The sequence below is a fragment of the Doryrhamphus excisus genome, chromosome 14 (genome assembly GCF_030265055.1).
Source record: "Doryrhamphus excisus isolate RoL2022-K1 chromosome 14, RoL_Dexc_1.0, whole genome shotgun sequence".
NCBI classification, from domain to species: Eukaryota; Metazoa; Chordata; class Actinopteri; order Syngnathiformes; family Syngnathidae; genus Doryrhamphus; species Doryrhamphus excisus.
The window spans coordinates 18698133-18718992 of record NC_080479.1 but is presented as its reverse complement, the minus strand read 5'-3'; the positions used below and the strand labels follow the sequence as shown (position 1 = coordinate 18718992).

General features: G+C 38.2%; 1 protein-coding gene across 9 annotated transcripts in view; it reads right to left on the bottom strand.

Moving 5' to 3' along the window:
- Window positions 1–20860, bottom strand: part of runx1t1 (RUNX1 partner transcriptional co-repressor 1) — a 125020-nt gene that overhangs the window by 10746 nt on the left and 93414 nt on the right. For all 9 annotated transcript variants that reach the window (XM_058047892.1, XM_058047895.1, XM_058047897.1 and 6 more), the window contains 4 exons: window positions 18448–18585; window positions 17186–17427; window positions 9462–9551; window positions 2821–3002 (listed from right to left, as the gene is read on the bottom strand). In XM_058047892.1, the coding sequence (XP_057903875.1) occupies window positions 2821–3002; window positions 9462–9551; window positions 17186–17427; window positions 18448–18585 (652 nt within the window). The remainder of the gene's footprint in view (window positions 1–2820; window positions 3003–9461; window positions 9552–17185; window positions 17428–18447; window positions 18586–20860) is intronic.

Sequence of the window (20860 nt, the reverse complement as noted above, 5' to 3'; positions counted from 1 at the left end):
GACATTATATGAGAATGTTTCTCATGTTAGTGTATGGGAAAGTGTCAAAAGTTTGGAGACGCTTTCTCATGCTCGTCAAAAGTTTGGAGACCCTTTCTCATGACATTATATGAGAACATTTCTCATGCTATTGTATGCAAAAGTGTCAAACGTTTGGAAACACTTTCTCATGCTAGTCAAACGTTTGGAGACCCTTTCTCATGTCATTATATGAGAACGTTTCTCATGCTATCGTATGAGAAAGTGTCAAAAGTTTGGTGACCCTTTCTCATGACATTATATGAGAACGTTTCTCATGCTATTGTATGAGAAAGTGTCAAAAGTTTGGTGACCCTTTCTCATGACATTATATGAGAACGTTTCTCATGCTATTGTATGAGAAAGTGTCAAAAGTTTGGTGACCCTTTCTGATGCTAGTCAAAAGTTTGGAGACCCTTTCTCATGACATTATATGAGAACGTTTCTCATGCTATCGTATGAGAAAGTGTCAAAGGTTTTGAGACCCTTTCTCATGACATTGTATGAGAAGGTTTCTCATGCTTTTGTATGAGAAAGTGTCAAAAGTTTGGAGACCCTTTCTGATGCTAGTCAAAAGTATAGAGGCACTTTCTCATGACATTACATGAGAACGTTTCTCATGCTATGTATGAGAAAGTGTCAAAAGCTTGGAGACACTTTCTCATGCTAGTCAAAAGTTTGAAGACACTTTTCTCATGATATTGTATGACAAAGTCTCAGGTTTGGTTTCAGGTTTGACGAGACACTTTCTCATACTAGTCAAAGGTTTGGGAACACTTTCTCATGCCATTATATGAGAACATTTCTCATGCTATTGTATGAGAAAGTGTCGAAAGGTTTGGAGACCCTTTCTCATGACATTGTATTAAACATTTGAAGACACTTTCTCATGACAGTCAAAAGTTTGAAGACACTTTCTCATGACATTATATGAGAACATTTCCCATGCTATTGTATGAGAAAGTGTCGAAAGGTTTGGAGACCCTTTCTCATGACATTGTATTAAACATTTGAAGACACTTTCTCATGACAGTCAAAAGTTTGAAGACACTTTCTCATGACATTATATGAGAACATTTCCCATGCTATTGTATGAGAAAGTGTCAAAAGGTTTGGAGACCCTTTCTCATGACATTGCATTAAACATTTGAAGACACTTTCTCATGACAGTCAAAAGTTTGAAGACACTTTCTCATGACATTATATGAGAACATTTCTCATGCTATTGTATGAGAAAGTGTCAAAAGGTTTGGAGACCCTTTCTCATGACATTATATGAGAACATTTCTCATGCTATTGTATGAGAGAGTGTCAAAAGGTTTGGAGACCCTTTCTCATGACATTGCATTAAACATTTGAAGACACTTTCTCATGACAGTCAAAAGTTTGAAGACACAATTCTCGTGATTTTTTATGAGAACATTTCTCATGCTATTGTATGAGAAACTGTCGACACTTCTGCACGATAGCGTCTGACACCTTTGTTTCCAAATGTTTGGAGACACTTTGTAGATCAGACTTGACTTTGACTTGACTTGATGTTTATTGTTGTATAAATGCGGTGTCTCCAAACAAACACTTGACTGGTGTGTACATCCACGACTCCCACGTTTGGCTTCTACAAGATCAGGTGTTTCTTGCCTGCTTGCAGAGATGAATGCAGCCAGGTGTGCTTGTGTGTGTGTGATTGCACATATGGGCTTGTGTGTGTGTGTGTGTGTCACCCCCCCCCATCTCTCTCTCCCATGAACAGATTGAACTTCTTAATGAGCTGTTTTTATGGGATCCTAATGCTCATCCGCGGCGCTCCATATGCTCTTTTTCCCTCCATCGCTCCCTGCCTCCCTCGGCTCATCCCGCCTCCCTCCTCGTCTTCCTGCAGCAACAATGTTGGCGCCCACGGGGGACGTCCACGTTCTCCCACGGCTTTTCATTTATGTCCACATGCCAGCCCCCCCCCCCGGTCACCAGACTACTATGTACCCCTTTCACATATAATGCATGTAAAATATCTACTAGGAGATACTCCCTCAGATACTAACACAAACCCATACGAGGTCATCAAGCCAAATGTTTCCTTCAGTCACGTTTCCACCAAAAATATACTACAGTAAACCTCGGATATATCGGAAATTCGCTCACAACGACAGATAAAAAAGAACCAATTTTTCTGTAATGCATTTCCAATAAAAAATCATTGCATTTATCGGATTTTTTATAACGGATTTCGCCTATTTCGGACAAAATCTCCAGTCCCGTTCCAATGCATTTCCATGAAATTTCCCTCGCATATATCGGATGGCCGCATCGTGGCGCTCCGATTCGCCGAATCGTGACAGGCCGCTATACGACGTCATTTGCAGCGTTTGCAGCGTTGCCTGCGCGTCCAGGTACATTGGAAACATAGTCAAGGAAGTGCCTTTTTATAACGGATAAAATCCCATTTACGCATATACCGGATATAAATCCCATATATGCGTAAAACGGACATTTTCTGGTATACGCATATAACGGATTTCGCTTATATCGGACAAAACCAGTGGGAACAATTGAATCCGATATATCCGAGGTTTACTGTAATTCCTCGTTTATGGCGGTGAACTCATTCCACAATTTCCACAAAGTGAGATTCCTTATTTATAAATGGAATACTTTGGTAGTTAGAGCATAGAAAACCTTTTCTACCACCTTCCAAACAACATTAAAGCCCTCTAGACGTGAAATAACACCCCTATAGTCACCGTTTCACTCCCAACACCATCTGCTGGCATACAGGAGCTTAGCAGAGCAGAGGCGACCAACCTGTCGGGCGTCCGCCGCTTGCCGTTCTCGTTGACATCCAGCAGCAGCTCGGAGGAGTCCACCGGCGACGTGGTGCTGGTGTCCAGCAGCAGCTGCTCGTGCTGGGCCAGGTACTGGGCGGGGTTCTGCTTGGCCAGCCTGGCGCAGTGGAGGAGCTCCCTCTGCAGGAGGGGCAGGTTGGCCTGCAGGAGGGAGAAGAAAGCTTTCAAATCAGGGTTGTCCAAAGTGTCGCCTGGGGGGCCAACAGCTGCTTTTATTGGCCCTTGGCACGTTGTGAAAATATAATCTAACAACCATAACAACCCACAACTATAGCAAAAATGGAAAATTCAGAGATGATTTTGCAGGAATAAAGTCAAAATATAAAAATTAAGAAATTGCAATCTAACAAGAAAAAGTTGTCATTTTATGGGACATTATTTTATGCTATAATGTTACCAGAATAAAGTCCAAATATTACAAAAAAATAAAGTAATGATCAAAAGAAGAACATTTACAAGCGTAAAGTTGAAATAGTTGGTAAACAAATGAAATTGCCAAAATATATAAAAAATATTTTTTTTCAAGTTGTAATATTAACAAACAAACAAAAAAATTATGTAGCATTTTTTGTAAAATTTGTTTGGGGAAAAAATATCTCAAAATATTCAAAAATAAAGTGTATGAAGATTATTTAAGAATTTTTTTTTAAAGAGCTGGAGAATGAAAATAAAGGCAATAAAGTCAAAATATTCAGTGGAATTTTTTTTTTATGTTGTAAATATTGGTAATATATTTGAAACAAGCAAAATATATAATAGTTGTAATTTATATTATAATAAATTATTATATTATTACATATATAATTATATTTATAATTATTGTATTATATATAATTATTTGATTATTATTACATTATAATATAGCACACAATAATAAAGTTGTTATGTTTGGAAAATTATGTTAGGGGAAACAGTTCTAGTATTATGGCAATAAAGGCAAAATTTCATAGGAATAAAATCATAAAATAAAAAGTATGAAAATGATTTCAGAGGAAATTTTAACAATATGGAAAGTAAAAAAAATAGAAAGAAAAATGAAAGAAAAATGAGCAGAGTGGAGTCCTCCGGGATATGACAAAGCATATATGAAATGAATACATTCATTTCTAATGACGTGGCCCTCACCGGCAAACATTTGGACCCCCCCTGGAGTAAATAGAATACATGTAAAGCACTTCCTCCTCCAAAAGGCCTTTTTTCAAACCAGAAGCGTTTTTAAGAATTTGCTCAGCACACGTGTGAAACCCTGGGAGCTTTTCCTTGAAATAATGATGCAAAAGAAGAGCAGCATGTGCTGTGAGAAGATGAAGAAGATGAAGAGTAGATGAAGAGTAGATACAAATGCAGTAAAAGGTTGAACTTGAGAGGCGATGGAGAATTCTTTCATCCAAAGGAGGACATGTTGATGTTTTATTGATGAAAGACAAGATAATGATACCAACACAAGTCTCTTCCCCTTTCACCACAGCACTGGTTTTTTTTTTAGAATGTCTTCTCCACGGAGACGTATTTAACACCAGTCGGCGCAGGTAACGCCAGAGCCGACTTCAAAGCCGCGGCAGGCAAGCGCGTGAAAGCGTTGCATCACGGCGGCCGGGCCCGATGCTTGACTGCAGCCTTGGGAGGAGGAGCCATCTTTTATGCCTTTTCTCCATTTATTCTTCTTTATGTTTGTACTTATTTACAGGAACAACTTCCATCTTCTCTCTCTGATGTTTTATCATGAATAGAAACACACAGAGCAGCAACCAATGTCACAGCTACATTCAATTACCAGCACTGGTAATTAGTCTCTTATCGCCAACATGCTAACCACTCATCCACCATGCGGACCAGAAGTGAAAGTAGGATTCCATTTCTACAAGTGGAATATTTTGGTAGTTAGAGGAGAGTAAACTGTTATCCCCTTCCAAATAATGTTTTTTTTAATGTTGTTAGAGCCCTCTAGATATGAAATAACAGCCCTATGGTTACCTTTATACTGTTATTACCCAATATCGTAGACATAATTAGAGACAATAAGACATAAAACCTGTTTGCCACCTTCTAAATAAGCTTTTTAACATTGTTAGAGCCCTCTAGATATTAAATAACAGCCCTATGGTCACCTTTATACTGCAATTACCCAATATAGTAGACAGAATGACGAGGAAAATAAGACATAAAACCTGTTTGCCACCTTCTAAATAAGCGTTTTAACATTGTTAGAGCCCTGTAGACATGAAATAACAGCCCTATATTCACCCTTATAATGCTATTACCCAATATAGCCAACTGAATGAGAGAAAATAAGACATAAAACATGTTTGCCACCTTATAAATAGGCTTTTTAACATTGTTAGAGCCCTCTACACATTAAATAACTGCCCTATGATCATCCTTATAATGCTATTACCCAATATAGTAGACAGGATGAGAGACAATAAGACATAAAACCTGTTTGCCACCTTCTAAATACGCTTTTAAACATTGTTAGAGCCCTCTACACATGAAATAACAGCCCTATGGTCACCTTTATAGTGCTATTACCCCAATATAGTACACAGAATTAGAAAAAACAAGACATAAAACCTGTTTGCCACCTTCTAAATAAGCTTTTTAACATTGTTAGAGTCCTCTGCATATGAAATAACAGCCCTATGGTCACCTTTATACTGATATTAGCCAATATAGTACACAGAATAAGAGACAATAAGACATAAAACCGGTTTGCCACCTTCTAAATAAGCTTTTAAACATTGTTAGAGTCTACTGCATATAAAATAACAACCCTATAATCACCCTTATACTGCTATTACCCAATATAGTAGACAAAATGAGCGACAATAATACATAATACCTGTTTGCCACCTGCTAAATAAGCTTTTTAACATTGTTAGAGCCCTCTAGATAGGAAATAACAGCCCTATGGTCACATTTATATTGCTATTACCTAATATAGTAAACAGAATTAGAGACAATAAGACATAAAACCTGATTGCCACATTCTAAATACGCTTTTAAACATTGTTAGAGCCCTCTACACATGAAATAACAGCCCTATGGTCACATTTATACTGATATTACCCAATATAGTACACAGAATTAGCAAAAATAAGACATAAAACCTGTTTGCTACCTTCTAAATAAGCTTTTTAGCATTGTTAGAGCTCTGTAGATATGAAATAACAGCCCTATGGTCACCCTTATACTGCTATTACCCAATATAGTAGACAAAATGAGAGACAATAAGACATAAAACCTGTTTGCCACCTTCTAAATAAGCTTTTTAACATTGTTAGAGACCTCTAGATATGAAATAACAGCCCTATGGTCACCTTTATATTGCTATTACCTAATATAGTAGACAGAATAAGAGACAATAAGACAAAAAAATGTTTGCCACCTTCTAAATAAGCCTTTTAACATTGTTAGAGCCCTCTACACATGAAATAACAGCCCTATGGTCACATTTATACTGATATTACCCAATGTAGTACACAGAATTAGCAAAAATAAGACATAAAACCTGTTTGCTACCTTCTAAATAAGCTTTTTAACATTGTTAGAGACCTCTAGATATGAAATAACAGCCCTATAATCACCCTTATAATGCTATTACCCAATATAGCATAACAGAATGAGCGAAAATAAGACATATAACATGTTTGCCACCTTCTAAATAGGCTTTTTAACATTGTTAGAGCCCTCTAGATATGAAATAACAGCCCTATGGTCACCTTTATATTGCTATTACCTAATATAGTAAACAGAATTAGAGACAATAAGACATAAAACCTGATTGCCACCTTCTAAATACGCTTTTAAACATTGTTAGAGCCCTCTACACATGAAATAACAGCCCTATGGTCACCTTTATAGTGCTATTACCCCAATATAGTACACAGAATTAGAGAAAACAAGACATAAAACATGTTTGCCACCTTCTAAGCTTTTTAACATTGTTAGAGCCCTCTACACATGAAATAACAGCCCTATGGTCACATTTATACTGATATTACCCAATATAGTCAATAAGACAAAAAACCTGTTTGCCTGTTAGCCGGAGGCTATTTGAGATACTACGGTATTTTAGATGAAATTTAGTTTAAATATAATCCAAAAAACATCTTGAACAATCTTAGTAACGTCAATAAGCCCCCTTGCATTAGCCGCCTGAGCTAATGGCGCTAAGAGCCCGTGATTAGAGCGGCTAGGCGGTGTAAAATAGATTGCTTTGACCCCCTGCTGACCTCATACTTCCCATGCTGGAGGTCATCCCCATTAGCGGCGCCGCGGGACGTGCGAGAACAACGACTTAAAGGGAAGCGCACGACTATGCTGCGGCTACGCTAACCAGAAGAGCGTGAAAGCGACGCGCTAATGCTCATCTGCTTTCACTTTGCTTCCCAAACAAAGACTGCAACTTTTCATCCTTAAAAACATTGTTTTTGTCTGCGTTTGGCCGGCGTCCCGCCGCGGCGTCACCGCCTCCTTCCAGTAAAGCATCGCATCACGCCGCCGCTTTGGCGCTCCGTCGGAATAGAAAGAAGGAAAGATGCGGCAGGTTGGATGCAGGGGTCACCCGCCGCTAACATTAGCATAATGAAATACGGAGCGAGCCGAGCTTCGGGGTGCATTGTTACAGCTGTGCTTCCGCGCACCTATAAAGCACACACACACACACATACACATGCACACGCACACATGCACACGCACACACACTCTGCTACCATATGCTCGCTGGCATTTAAGGTCCCACAGCGGGGAGACACTAAAATTAGACAGGCAGCAAAGTAGCGATGGAGGAAAAAAAAAAAAAAGACTTTCTCCTTTGATTCCACTGATGCACAAAGCATCTGCTGAGGAAAGGAGGCAGGATGAGAGGAAGGAAGGATGGAGGCTGAAGACCACGCAGGCGAGCAAGGAAGCAGGAAAGATGACGAGTGAGCGCTCGTCTTTTCGTTATCTTTGTGCAACGGCGCACAAACACAACATAGAGTAGCAATAGGAGCTTGGCAAGGATGAGATACAATACCTAGCATAACATGTCGAAACGGCATTAGCGCCAACTAGTGGCGCCTTTGCGACACGTTCAGCCCTTTTCTCCAAACTGAAGGAGACATTTGTATTTTTTATTATTTGTGCACAGCAATAAATTAGCTAGCTAACAAACAAGCCACAATGCTGTAATTCTAGCCGGGCTGTTGCTTTCATTATAATGTGGAGTACATGAGAAAGTGGTCTATTAGTATTTTTTTTTTTAATATTTCTAATTGATTTTTAAACAATTTTCAGAAATTTTCTTCCGATAATATTATGACTTTATTCCCAGAATATTTAGAATTTATAACTTTTTTACCAACCTAATTTTTTTATTTGTTGTTTTTTTTTCATATTAAATTTTTTTTTTTAAAACAATTTTTTCTGTAATATTTCAACTCTATGCTAATAAAATGGCATTATTTTTCGTCATGGTATTATTTTTTCTTGTAAAATCTGGCCTTTTTCTTCTTAAAATTTTTATTATATTCCTAAAAAATTCCAGTTTTTTTTCATTTCTGCTTTTTTAAAAAAAAATTGTGATATTTAAACCATTTCAACAATATTCTAACATTTTCCCCAACCTAATTTTCCTATTTTGTCATAATACCAGAATATATTTTCCCTGCGTATTTCATTATATATATATATATATATTTTTTTTTACTGTATTATAACACAAGTTTATTCTTGTAAAAGTGCAACTATTTTCCTACTAAGAGTATTATTTTATTGTCATAAAATGATTTTTTTTTGTTTAGATTTTTCAACTATTTTATAGCATTATTTTGTATTTGGTATTTGTACATTTAGACTTTTATTTTTTGTCTTTTTATTCGCCCCATTTTCCAAAAATTATGACTTTATTTGTTCATTTCTCACAATATTACGACATACTTTTTCCTTAATAGTTGTTGTACTTTTTCTTTTCTGTTATGAATTTATTATTTTTTTTTCTTGTAAGAATACGACTATTTTTCTCTTAATAATTTGACTTAATTCTGGTAAAGTGTAGACTGTTTTTCTATTTCAACTTTATTGGCATAATATTTGGACTTTATTCTCATTTTTTAAAAAAAACTTTTTTATTGTTTTTTTTTTTTTTCAAATCCATCAACAAAAGACGTCTTTTTTTTTTTTTTTTGAGTTTTTCAACTTTCTGCTCCAACAAGGAATTTTTTTTTCCTCATCATATGACATTTTGTGGTACCTTCCTTGTGAAATGGTATCTGTCGTGTGGGGGGGGGGGGGGGGGGGGGGTGTGCGCCCAAGTGAGTGGCGGAATAGATCGGAGCGTTTATGCATTCACGCGTGTGCACACGGATCAATAACGGCGGCGTAAAAAAAAAAAAGAAGCGACAGCAACAGAAAAAAAAAGAGAATGAAGAGGAATAATAATAATAAAACGGCACCCGAGATGTCAGACAGAAACAAACGAGCGCCGCCTTAAATGTCGTCTGCGTGGTTTGCATGGATCGATCGATCGGACACAAAGAGGCTCGTACGAGCACGTCTGACTCGTACGAGCGTCTCCGTCGTTCATCATCTCCGAGCGGCTTCCCGGCAGCTCCTACCTACCTTCAGGAACGGGATGACGAAAGGTCGCAGGGGGAAGTTGGTGGCTTCTTGGAGCTTGGAGTGGAACTCCTCGATGGTTAGCGTGGAATTCTGCGGGCAGAGAGAGACAAGACATGAGTCCATGTGGAAGACATTAAGTCTTATATTACTGTGTGTGTGCGCGCTCGGGGGGGAATGTTTGGTGCGAGCTAACAGGAACCATATGGACCCCACTCGCAGGAACTAATATCTTCCTATATGACGCTAAATCAAAGATATCAGGCCAGGCCAGGCGCATCCTCAAAAATGCCCGACAAGGAAATCGGACATTTGTCGGCATGCTACTGTTGTCTCATAGGCGTTTGTTTTAGCATTGGCAAAGAAAACGATACGGGGAAGTGCGGAAGCGCATTTTTATTACAAATGTAAAAACAACAAGTCCTCCAGGAGAGCAAGCAAGCTAGCTAGCTAGCTCGCTAAATCTACATCTCTTTTCTTCTTTTCTTTTTTTTATTTTGGTTGTATTTTCTTGCTCCGTTCTTATAAAAAAAATGTGTCATTTAATTTTTTTGCAGTAGTTTTTCAGTAGTTACAATCATTAGACGATAACAAGGTGAACTTTGATCCCACTTGAACCTTCAAAAGTACAAGCTAGCTAGTTAAATTAGCTAGCCAGTAGAATGTAGATTTCTGCTATTTTTGTTTTGTTTTGTGTTTTCTTCCTTGCCATTCCAATAAAAAATATTACATTTTTGTTCTTGGTTTAGCTACAATCATTCAAAAACAACAAGATGACGTTTGACCTCACTCGAACCTCCAGACGTACAAGCTAGCTTGATAAATCGTGAGCTAACAGAATCGAAAAACCTTTTTTTGTATGTTTGTTCAAGTTTTTTTTGTATTTTCTTGTTGCATTCTAATAGAAAATTATCATATTTATTTATTAGACAACAACAAGATGATGTTTGACCTCACTCGAACCTCCAGAAGTACAAGCTAGCTTGATAAATCGTGAGCTAACAGAATCAAAAAACCTTTTTTTGTATGTTTGTTCAGGTTTTTTTTGGTATTATCTTGTTGCATTCTAATAGAAAATGATTATATTTATTTATTAGACAACAACAAGATGATGTTTGACCTCACTCGAACCTCCAGAAGTACTAGCTAGCTTGATAAATCGTGAGCAAACAGAATAAAAAAAAACGTTTTTTGTATGTTTTTTTCATTTTGGTTGTATTTTCTTGCTCCGTTCTTATAAAAAAAAATGGTGTATTGTCATTTATTTTTTGTGTAGTAGTTTTTTTCAGTAGCTACAATCATTAGACGACTACAAGGTCAACTTTGATTCCACTTGAACCTCCAAAAGTACAAGCTAGCTAAAAAGCTTTCTGCTATTTTTGTTTTGTGTTTTCTTCCTTGCCATGTCAATAAAAAATGTTACATTTTTGTTCTTGGTTTAATTTGCTCCGTTCTTATCAAAAAATGGTGTATTGTCATTTATTTTTTGTGTAGTAGTTTTTTTCAGTAGTTACAATCATTAGACGACTACAAGGTCAACTTTGATCCCACTTGAACCTCCAAAAGTACAAGCTAGCTAAAAAGCTTTCTGCTATTTTTGTTTTGTGTTTTCTTCCTTGCCATGTCAATAAAAAATGTTACATTTTTGTTCTTGGTTTAATTTGCTCCGTTCTTATCAAAAAATGGTGTATTGTCATTTATTTTTTGTGTAGTAGTTTTTCCAGTAGTTACAATCATTAGATGACAACAAGGTGAACTTTGATCCCACTTGAACCTTCAAAAGTACAAGCGAGCTAAATAAATTGGCTCGCTAGCAGAATGTAGCTTTCTGCTAATTTTGTTCAGTTTTTTTGTGTTTTCTTCCTCGCCATTCCAATAAAAATATTACATTTTTGTTCTTGGTTTAGCTACAATCATTCAAAAACAACAAGATGATGTTTGACCTCACTCGAACCTCCAGAAGTACAAGCTAGCTCGATAAATCGTGAGCTAACAGAATAAAAAAAAACGTTTTTTGGATGTTTGTTCAGGGTTTTTTTGTATTTTTTGTATTTTTTCATTTTGGTTGAATTTTCAAAAAATGGTGTATTGTCATTTATTTTTTGTGTAGTAGTTTTTTTCAGTAGCTACAATCATTACACGACAACAAGGTGAACCTTGATCTCACTTGAACCTTCAAAAGTACAAGCTAGCTAGGTAAATTGGCTAGCCAGAAGAATGTACGTAGCTTTCTGCTATTTTTGTTTTGTTTTGTGTTTTCTTCCTTGCCATTCCAATAAAAAATATTACATTTTTGTTCTTGGTTTAATAGCTACAATCATTCAAAAACAACAAGATGATGTTTGACCTCACTCGAACCTCCAGAAGTACAAGCTAGCTTGATAAATTGTGAGCTAACAGAATCCAAAAAACGTTTTTTTGTATGTTTGTTCAAGTTTTTTTTTGTATTGTCTTCTAGAGCAAGCAAGCTAGCTAGCTCGCTAAATGTACAACTCTTTTATTATTTTTTCATTTTGGTTGTATTTTCTTGCTCCGTTCTTATAAAAAAAACTGGTGTATTGTCATTTATTTTTTGTGTAGTAGTTTTTTCAGTAGCTACAATCATTAGACAACTACAAGGTCAACTTTGATCCCACTTGAACCTCCAAAAGTACAAGCTAGCTAAAAAGCTTTCTGCTATTTTTGTTTTGTGTTTTCTTCCTTGCCATGCCAATAAAAAATATTACATTTTTGTTCTTGGTTTAATTTGCTCCGTTCTCATCAAAAAATGGTGTATTGTCATTTTTTTGTGTAGTAGTTTTTTTCAGTAGCTACAATCATTACACGACAACAAGCTGATATTTGACCTCACTTTATTTGCTAGCTAGCTAGCTTGCTAAATCTACAACTCTTTTTTCATTTTGGTTGTATTTTCTTGCTCCGTTCTTATAAAAAAAATGGTGTATTGTCATTTATTTTTTGTGTAGTAGTTTTTTTCAGTAGCTACAATCATTAGACGACAACAAGCTGAACTTTGATCCCACTTGAACCTCCAAAAGTACAAGCTAGCTAAAAAGCTTTCTGCTATTTTTGTTTTGTGTTTTCTTCCTTGCCATGCCAATAAAAAATGTTACATTTTTGTTCTCGGTTTAATTTGCTCCGTTCTTATCAAAAAATGGTGTATTGTCATTTTTTTGTGTAGTAGTTTTTCCAGTAGCTACAATCATTAGATGACAACAAGGTGAACTTTGATCCCACTTGAACCTTCAAAAGTACAAGCGAGCTAAATAAATTGGCTAGCTAGCAGAATGTAGCTTTCTGCTAATTTTGTTCAGTTTTTTTGTGTTTTCTTCCTTGCCATTCCAATAAAATATAATAAATTTTTGTTCTTGGTTTAGCTACAATACTTCAAAAACAACAAGATGATGTTTGACCTCACTCGAACCTCCAGAAGTACAAGCTAGCTCGATAAATCGTGAGCTAACAGAATAAAAAAAAAACGTTTTTTGGATGTTTGTTCAGGGTTTTTTTTCTATTTTTTCATTTTGGTTGAATTTTCAAAAAATGGTGTATTGTCATTTATTTTTTGTGTAGTAGTTTTTTTCAGTAGCTACAATCATTACACGACAACAAGGTGAACCTTGATCTCACTTGAACCTCCAAAAGTACAAGCTAGCTAGGTAAATTGGCTAGCCAGAAGAATGTAGATTTCTGCTATTTTTGTTTTGTTTTGTGTTTTCTTCCTTGCCATTCCAATAAAAAATATTACATTTTTGTTCTTTGTTTAATAGCTACAATCATTCAAAAACAACAAGATGATGTTTGACCTCACTTGAACCTCCAGAAGTACAAGCTAGCTCGATAAATTGTGAGCTAACAGAATCAAAAAAAACGTTTTTTGTATGTTTGTTCAGGTTTTTTTGTATTATCTTGTTGCATTCTAATAGAAAATTATTATATTTATTTATTAGACAACAACAAGATGATGTTTGACCTCACTCGAACCTCCAGAAGTACTAGCTAGCTTGATAAATCGTGAGCTAACAGAATCAAAAAAACTTTTTTTTGTATGTTTGTTCAAGTTTTTTTGTATTATCTTGTTGCATTCTAATAAAAAATATTGTATTTATTATTAGACAACAAAATTTGACCTCATTTCAACCTCCCCAAGAACATGCTAGCTCGCTAAATTGCTCATAAGCAAGCTGTTTTTCTTAATTTTCTCTTGCGACTTTTATTTTTTAGTGGTATTGTAATATATATATACGCATGGTAGTCCCATAATTAATCATTAGACAACAACACGATGACATTTGACCTCACTTGAACCGCTCCAAGAACATGCTACTGGCTAAAGCATTAGCTAGCAAAATTGTTGGATGCTTACTTATTTTTCTTTTTTTTTTAATTTTGTCGTTGCATTGACATAGAAATGTGTTTCCATTCTTTTTTTCAATAGCTGCAATCATTAGACAACAACTTGGTGAGGTTTGACCTCAAGTGAACCCCCCCCAAAGCGCATGTTGGTCGGCTACATTGCTAACAAGCTAGATACATATTCGGATGTTTTTATTATTTTCCTCTTGTTTCATTTTTTTAAAATAATAATAATAATTTTTTAAATAACATTACTTTCCATTCTTTTATTGATGATAACCTCACTTGAGCATGCTAGCTAGCTAGATTGCTAACAAGCTACATAGCTGGATTTTGGATTTTTTTTTTGTTTTATTTTCTAGTTGAATTTTATGTTCTGTTGGTTGATGAAAAACGTTAAGTACATTCATAAGTCAGAAAAAATGAAATACATCATGGAATAATATTAGATATATTTCATAACATGATGTATTATGATAATGTAATAATAAAGACTTTTCCGCAAATGAATGATTATTAACGAATGTTGGTGTCCCTTTGAGGTTGTAGTTTCTATCTGATTTTGGGTTTTGGGTGTTTTTGCTATGCCTAAAAAGCCGCATTGCTTATTTATAACCTTGGACGTGCGCTACGACTCCCAGACGGCGGTGAAGATGATTGACAGCGCGAGGTGAGCATCCACCTGGGAGGCGCGTGGCGCGGAATAAAAAAAATACAAAACACCGCCTTATTTCCCACATCGGAATTTTGTTGCATTCAGTCTTACATCTGTTGGCCCAGATTGCGAGTCGGCGTCTCTGCGGCACCAAAGCGGCTAATTAACGGTGTCATTCTCCTCAATAAGGCGGCGAAGGGGGAGGGGGGGGGGGGGAGGCGGAGACAAGCCAAAAAGGACGCACAGGAGACGCCGCAGACAAACAAACACGAGCCCGGGCCAAAAGGAGGCGAAGCTCGGCCTGCTTCATTAAAGGCAAATCTCCTCCTCTGCTATCTCTTCCTTCCTGGCTCACATGCTAACGACTGCCAGCTAACGAGGCAGGTCTCATCCAAGATGGCCGACAAAGTCCAGCTCAAAAGTTGAATGTTTTGGTGTACGGGTTTCTTCTCAGTTAGAATTTCATGCGAGCTGATTTCAACCCCGTGGTTTGGGCCCGCCACAGATACATTTGATGGTACCGATAAATAAACACATTATAATGGGACTGTCTCTGAATGTAGGCTGTCCTTCCACCTCCGTACAGCAGGTGGCATCCTAACCTCATACAGCCAAGGAATAAGAAGACGTAGCAGGAGGGATCCTTGTTGCCAACTTTGTTGAAAGCTTTGAGAAAGCTCATTTGTTTTACTGTTCATGTTTTTGTCTCCCACAGCATCCATAAAAATGGCATGCACATGATGCTAATGGGATGTCATCTGTATCACATCTACTGTGTACTACTACTGTATACTACTACTACTAGTACTCCTCATCAACATGTTCAGTTGAAAATGTACACATTGTACTGTTGGATCTTCAGGAGGTTCCAAGTAGACATTCAAAATGCAAAAAGAAGAAATGGGAGCGAGACAGAGAACTATTTTAAGAAGAAAGAGCAACTTTTGGACATCGGGCTTCCAGTGGGACCGCTTACGACATTCCGATTCTCCGGGTCCCATTCATTTTTGTAACTTTCGGACTTTTGACCCCATTTTTGACGCGCTACATCTGACTTTTCACCCTGTTTTTGATGTGCTACACCGGAATTTTCACTCACTTTTTGACATGCTACATCAGACTTTTGACACTGTTTTTGGACGCGCTACACCGGAATTTTCATTCAGTTTTGGACGCGCTGCACCAGACTTTTCACCCTGTTTTTGACAGGCTACATCGGAATTTTCACTCAGTTTTTGACACACTACACCGTACTTTTCATCCCATTTTTGATGTGCTACACCCGACTTTTCACCCCGTTTTTGACGCGCTACACCGTACCTTTCACCCTGTTTTTGACGTGCTATACTGGAATTTTCACTCAATTTTTGACATGCTACATTGGACTTTTCACCCTGTTTTTGACGCGCTACACTAGAATTTTCATTCAGTTTTTGACGCGCTACACCAGACTTTTCACCCTGATTTTGACAGACTACACCAGACTTTTCACCCCGTTTTTGACACGCTACACCGTACCTTTCACCCTGTTTTTTGACGTGCTATACTGGAATTTTCACTCAATTTTTGACATGCTACATCGGACTTTTCACCCTGTTTTTGACGCGCTACACTAGAATTTTCATTCAGTTTTTGACGTGCTACACCGGAATTTTCATTCAGTTTTTGTCACGCTACACCGGAATTTTCACCCTGTTTTTGACGCGCTACATAGGAATTTTCACCCTGTTTTTGACGCGCTACACCGGAATTTTCACCCTGTTTTTGACGCGCTACACAGGAATTTTCGCCCCGTTTTTGACGCGCTACATCGGACTTTTCACCCTGTTTTTGACGCGCTACACTAGAATTTTCATTCAGTTTTTGACGTGCTACACCAGACTTTTCACCCTGATTTTGACAGACTACACCAGACTTTTCACCCTGTTTTTGACGTGCTACACTGGACTTTTCACCACGTTTTTGACGCGCTACACCGGAATTTTCATCCCATTTTTGATGTGCTACACCTGACTTTTCACTACGTTTTTGACGCGCAACACCAGAATTTTCACTTAGTTTTTGACGCGCTACACCGTACTTTTCACCCCATTTTTGACGTGCTACAGCAAACTTTTCACCACATTTTTGATGCGCTACACCGGACTTTAAACCCCATTTTTGACGTGCTACTCCGGACTTTTCACCCTGTTTTTGACATGCTACACCAGACTTTTCACAGGAGGATCCCATTGGCTGTAGTACACGGGACCATCCTGGGCCCAAATGAAGGGTGCTACTGGGTGCTACTTACTCCTGGTGCCTAATGCAGTCCAATAACAATCAGACGGCATCTCCCATAGGAAGGCTTTCCAAAGGAAAACGTCTTCAAAGGTCTCGTCTCCTTCAACGCCACAAAATGCCCTTAAGTTAAAATATTCGTAGATAAACATGTATATCCTTTCATGGAACAATGGAGCCTTAGGTGGTGCAGGGGCGTCAAACGGCAGCCGGCTATGTGGAGATGTTGCTCAGGCCTTTTTAGCTATGGTCTTATGGTGAGTTGATGAACAGGATGATATTTCATCTGAATGTTTATTGAATAGTTTATTGTCTCACTGCCCTTTCTTCTTTTTACACTTTAAAGCTCTACCTAGAAGCTCCGTAGGGTCCAACACGACAAAACGTTTTCATACGTTATATTTCATGTTTGATCTGTCCACGGCTTACTACTCACCACCAATCCCAACACCAGCGTGCGGACCCGCTCGCCGATTTCCGGCGAGATGTCGTTGCCGAACTGCTGCAGAGTGGTGAGAAAGCGTTTGAGCTTACTGAGCTGGCGGGCGCCGCACGCCGGCGGCAGCTGCTGGTTGGCCAGCGAGGACGACGACGAGGAGCTGGGCCCGTTGCTGTAGCCGTTGGGCGGCGACGGCGCTCCGTTGAGGGCGGTGGGCGAATGGCTGCTGCCGTTGGTCACTGGAAGGCGAAGGGGGGGGGGGGGGGGGGGGTAGTCTTTTTTTAGTCCGTTCAGACGTCCTGTACACTAACCTTTACGCTATACGTTCCGATAGTACTCACAGGTGGTGGGGGTGTAGGAGCTGTTGCGGGGGCCTCCTTGCTTCTATACTTCTAATTGTTTTTAACACTAGAGCCCTCTAGACATAAAATAGCACCCCTATAGTGACCTTTATGCTCCTATTACCCATATAGTAAAAATAATAAAATAAGACATAAAACCTGTTTACCACCTTCAAAATATGTTTTTAACACTAGAGCCCTCTAGACATGAAATAGCACCCCTATAGTGACCTTTATGCTCCTATTACCCCATATAGTAGAAATAATAAAATAAGACATACAACCTGTTTACCATCTAATTTTTTTTCCACACTAGAGCCCTCTCGACATGAAATAGCAACCCTATAGTCACCTTTATGCTCGTATTACCCCATATAGTAGAAATAATAAAATAAGACATAAAACCTGTTTACCAACTTCAAAATATGTTTTAAAACTAGAGACCTCTAGACATGAAATAGCACCCCTATAGTCACCTTTATGCTCCTGTTACCCCATATAGTAGAAGTAATAAAATCAGACATAAAACCTGTTTACCACCTTCTAATTATGTTTTTAAAACTAGAGCCCTCTAGACATAAAATAGCACCCCTATAGTCACCATTATGCTCGCATTACCCCATATAGTAGAAATAATAAAATAAGACATAAACCCTGTTTATCACCTTCAAAATATGTTTTTCACACTAGAGCCCTCTCGACATGAAATAGCACCCCTATAGTGACCTTTATGCTCCTATTACCCCATATAGTAGAAGTAATAAAATCAGACATAAAACCTGTTTACCATCTTCTATTTTTTTTCACACTAGAGCCCTCTCGACATGAAATAGCACCCCTATAGTCACCTTTATGCTCCTATTACCCAATATAGTCCTGTACACTAACCTTTACGCTATACGTTCCGATAGTACTCACAGGTGGTGGGGGTGTAGGAGCTGTTGCGGGGGCCTCCTTGGGTGCTGGGTGGGGGCGGCATGGTGGGAGGGGTCAACCTGGACTGTGTCTTGACGTCCGCAGGTGAGTCGGGCATGGTGGAGCGCTTCCCGGTGCGACCTGCGGGAGAGACGTTGGCGACGGTGAGGCGAGATTCTAACACACGCACACATTTGTATGCTCGGCAGCACGGCGGCAGTGACGGCGGTGCGCTCATGTGAGGAATGAAAGAAGCCACATTCTCATTCCGCCGCCGTCGCTGCCCGAAACGAAATGTCAACGCAAGCCCCGCCCACACCTGCCAAACACCACAGCGGGGAGAATTCCGAAAAGATGCAGTGTGGGAAAATGGAGGATAGATGGAAGCAGGATTGATGAGCGATCTGTCTTTACAGTCGTTTAAACGCCACGCACGCCATTTATTATCGTGCCATTAGGAAGACGAGTGGCGTCTTGAATTGGACATCGTGTATTAAAGAGAGTGCTTTATTCCGCTAATTGCTCAAACCGCAGCAGAGAGTCTGGGATGGGATGATTTATTCGCGTTCGGAAAAGCCGGGCTGCAGCTGCCGGCTCCGATATGAAAATACACGACGCCGCCCATCAGCACAAACACCTCACATGTGCACAATACGCACGCCTGCGTTCAAATTCGATTCCTCTTTCTGCTCAGTTCTTGTAGTCCAGGGATGATGTCATCGTCTAATTTGCATAATTGGTATGTTTGTGTATTTTTTTTACATGGGAGACAAAACGCATGAAAAGCAACACAAACGTGTGTAGAAATACAAATTCACTTTCTGCAAGGCGGAGCCACCTGTGAGTGCTTTTAGATGGGGGAGGGGCCTACAGTCCAGGAGAGGTTGCTTGACGAATCCCTCGTTTGGTTGGCTCATTGGTTCCAGACCAAACCGCAAAGTAGGATTCCTTATTTATGAATATTAATTCATGATACATATAGTAGTAGTTAAAGAATACAAAACCTGTTTATTAGAGCCCTCAAAGCATGAAATAGCACCCCTATAGTCACATTTATGCTCCTATTACCCCATATAGTAGAAATAATAAAATAAGACATAGAATCTGTTTACCATCTTCTAAATGTTTTTAACACTAGAGCCCTCTAGACATGAAATAGCACCCCTATAGTCATCTTTATGCTCGTATTACCCCATAGAGTAGACATAGAAATTGTTTATCATCTTCTAAATGTTTTAACACTAGAGCCCTCTAGACATGAAATAGCACCTCTATAGTGACATTTGTGCTCGTATTACCCCATATAGTAGAAATAATAAAATAAGACATAGAACCTGTTGACCAACTTCTAAATATGTTTTTAGCACTAGAGCCCTGTAGACATAAAATAGCACCCCTATAGTGACCTTTATGCTCCTATTACCCCATATAGTAGAAATTATAAAATAAGACATGGGACCTGTTTACCACCTTCAAAATATGTTTGTAACACTAGAGCCCTCTAGAAATGAAATAGCACCCCTATAGTCACCTTTATGCTCCTATTACCTCATATAGTAAAAATAATAATAAAAGACATAGAACCTGTTTACCATCTTCTAATTGTTTTTAAGACTAGAGCCCTCTAGACATGAAATAGCACCCCTATAGTCACCTTTATGCTCCTATTACCTCATATAGTAAAAATAATAATAAAAGACATAGAACCTGTTTACCATCTTCTAATTGTTTTTAACACTAGAGCCCTCTAGACATGAACTAGCACCCCTATAGTGACCTTTATGCTCCTATTACCTCATATAATAAAAATAATAATAAAAGACATAGAACCTGTTTACCATCTTCTAATTGTTTTTAAGACTAGAGCCCTCTAGACATGAAATAGCACCCCTATAGTCGCCTTTATGCTCCTACTCCCCCATATAGTAGAAATAATAAAATAAGACATAAAACCTGTTTACCACCTTCTAAATATGTTTTAACACTAGAGCCCTCTAGACATGAACTAGCACCCCTATGGTTTACACTCATATCACGCAATACTTGTTACCCAATAGAGGAGACATAATATCAGAAAATTAAACATACCAGACATAGAAAAACTGTTTACAACCTTCTAAATAGTTTTCAATATTATTAGAGCTCTCCAGAAATAACACCCCTATAGTCACTTTTACACTCCTACTATAGCAGACTTAATAAAAGAAGATAAGACATAAATATATGAGACATATATAAGACATAATATAGACCCAGATATGTTAGCATGGGGAGAGTAGTGTCCTGTAAATGTGAAATAACACCCCAAATAGTCGCCTACATGCTATCGTAGACAAAATACTAGAAAATATGACATACAAGATAGAACTAAGACATAATGTAGACTCCCTGGGAAAGTTCCTTGTTCCTGTGTTAT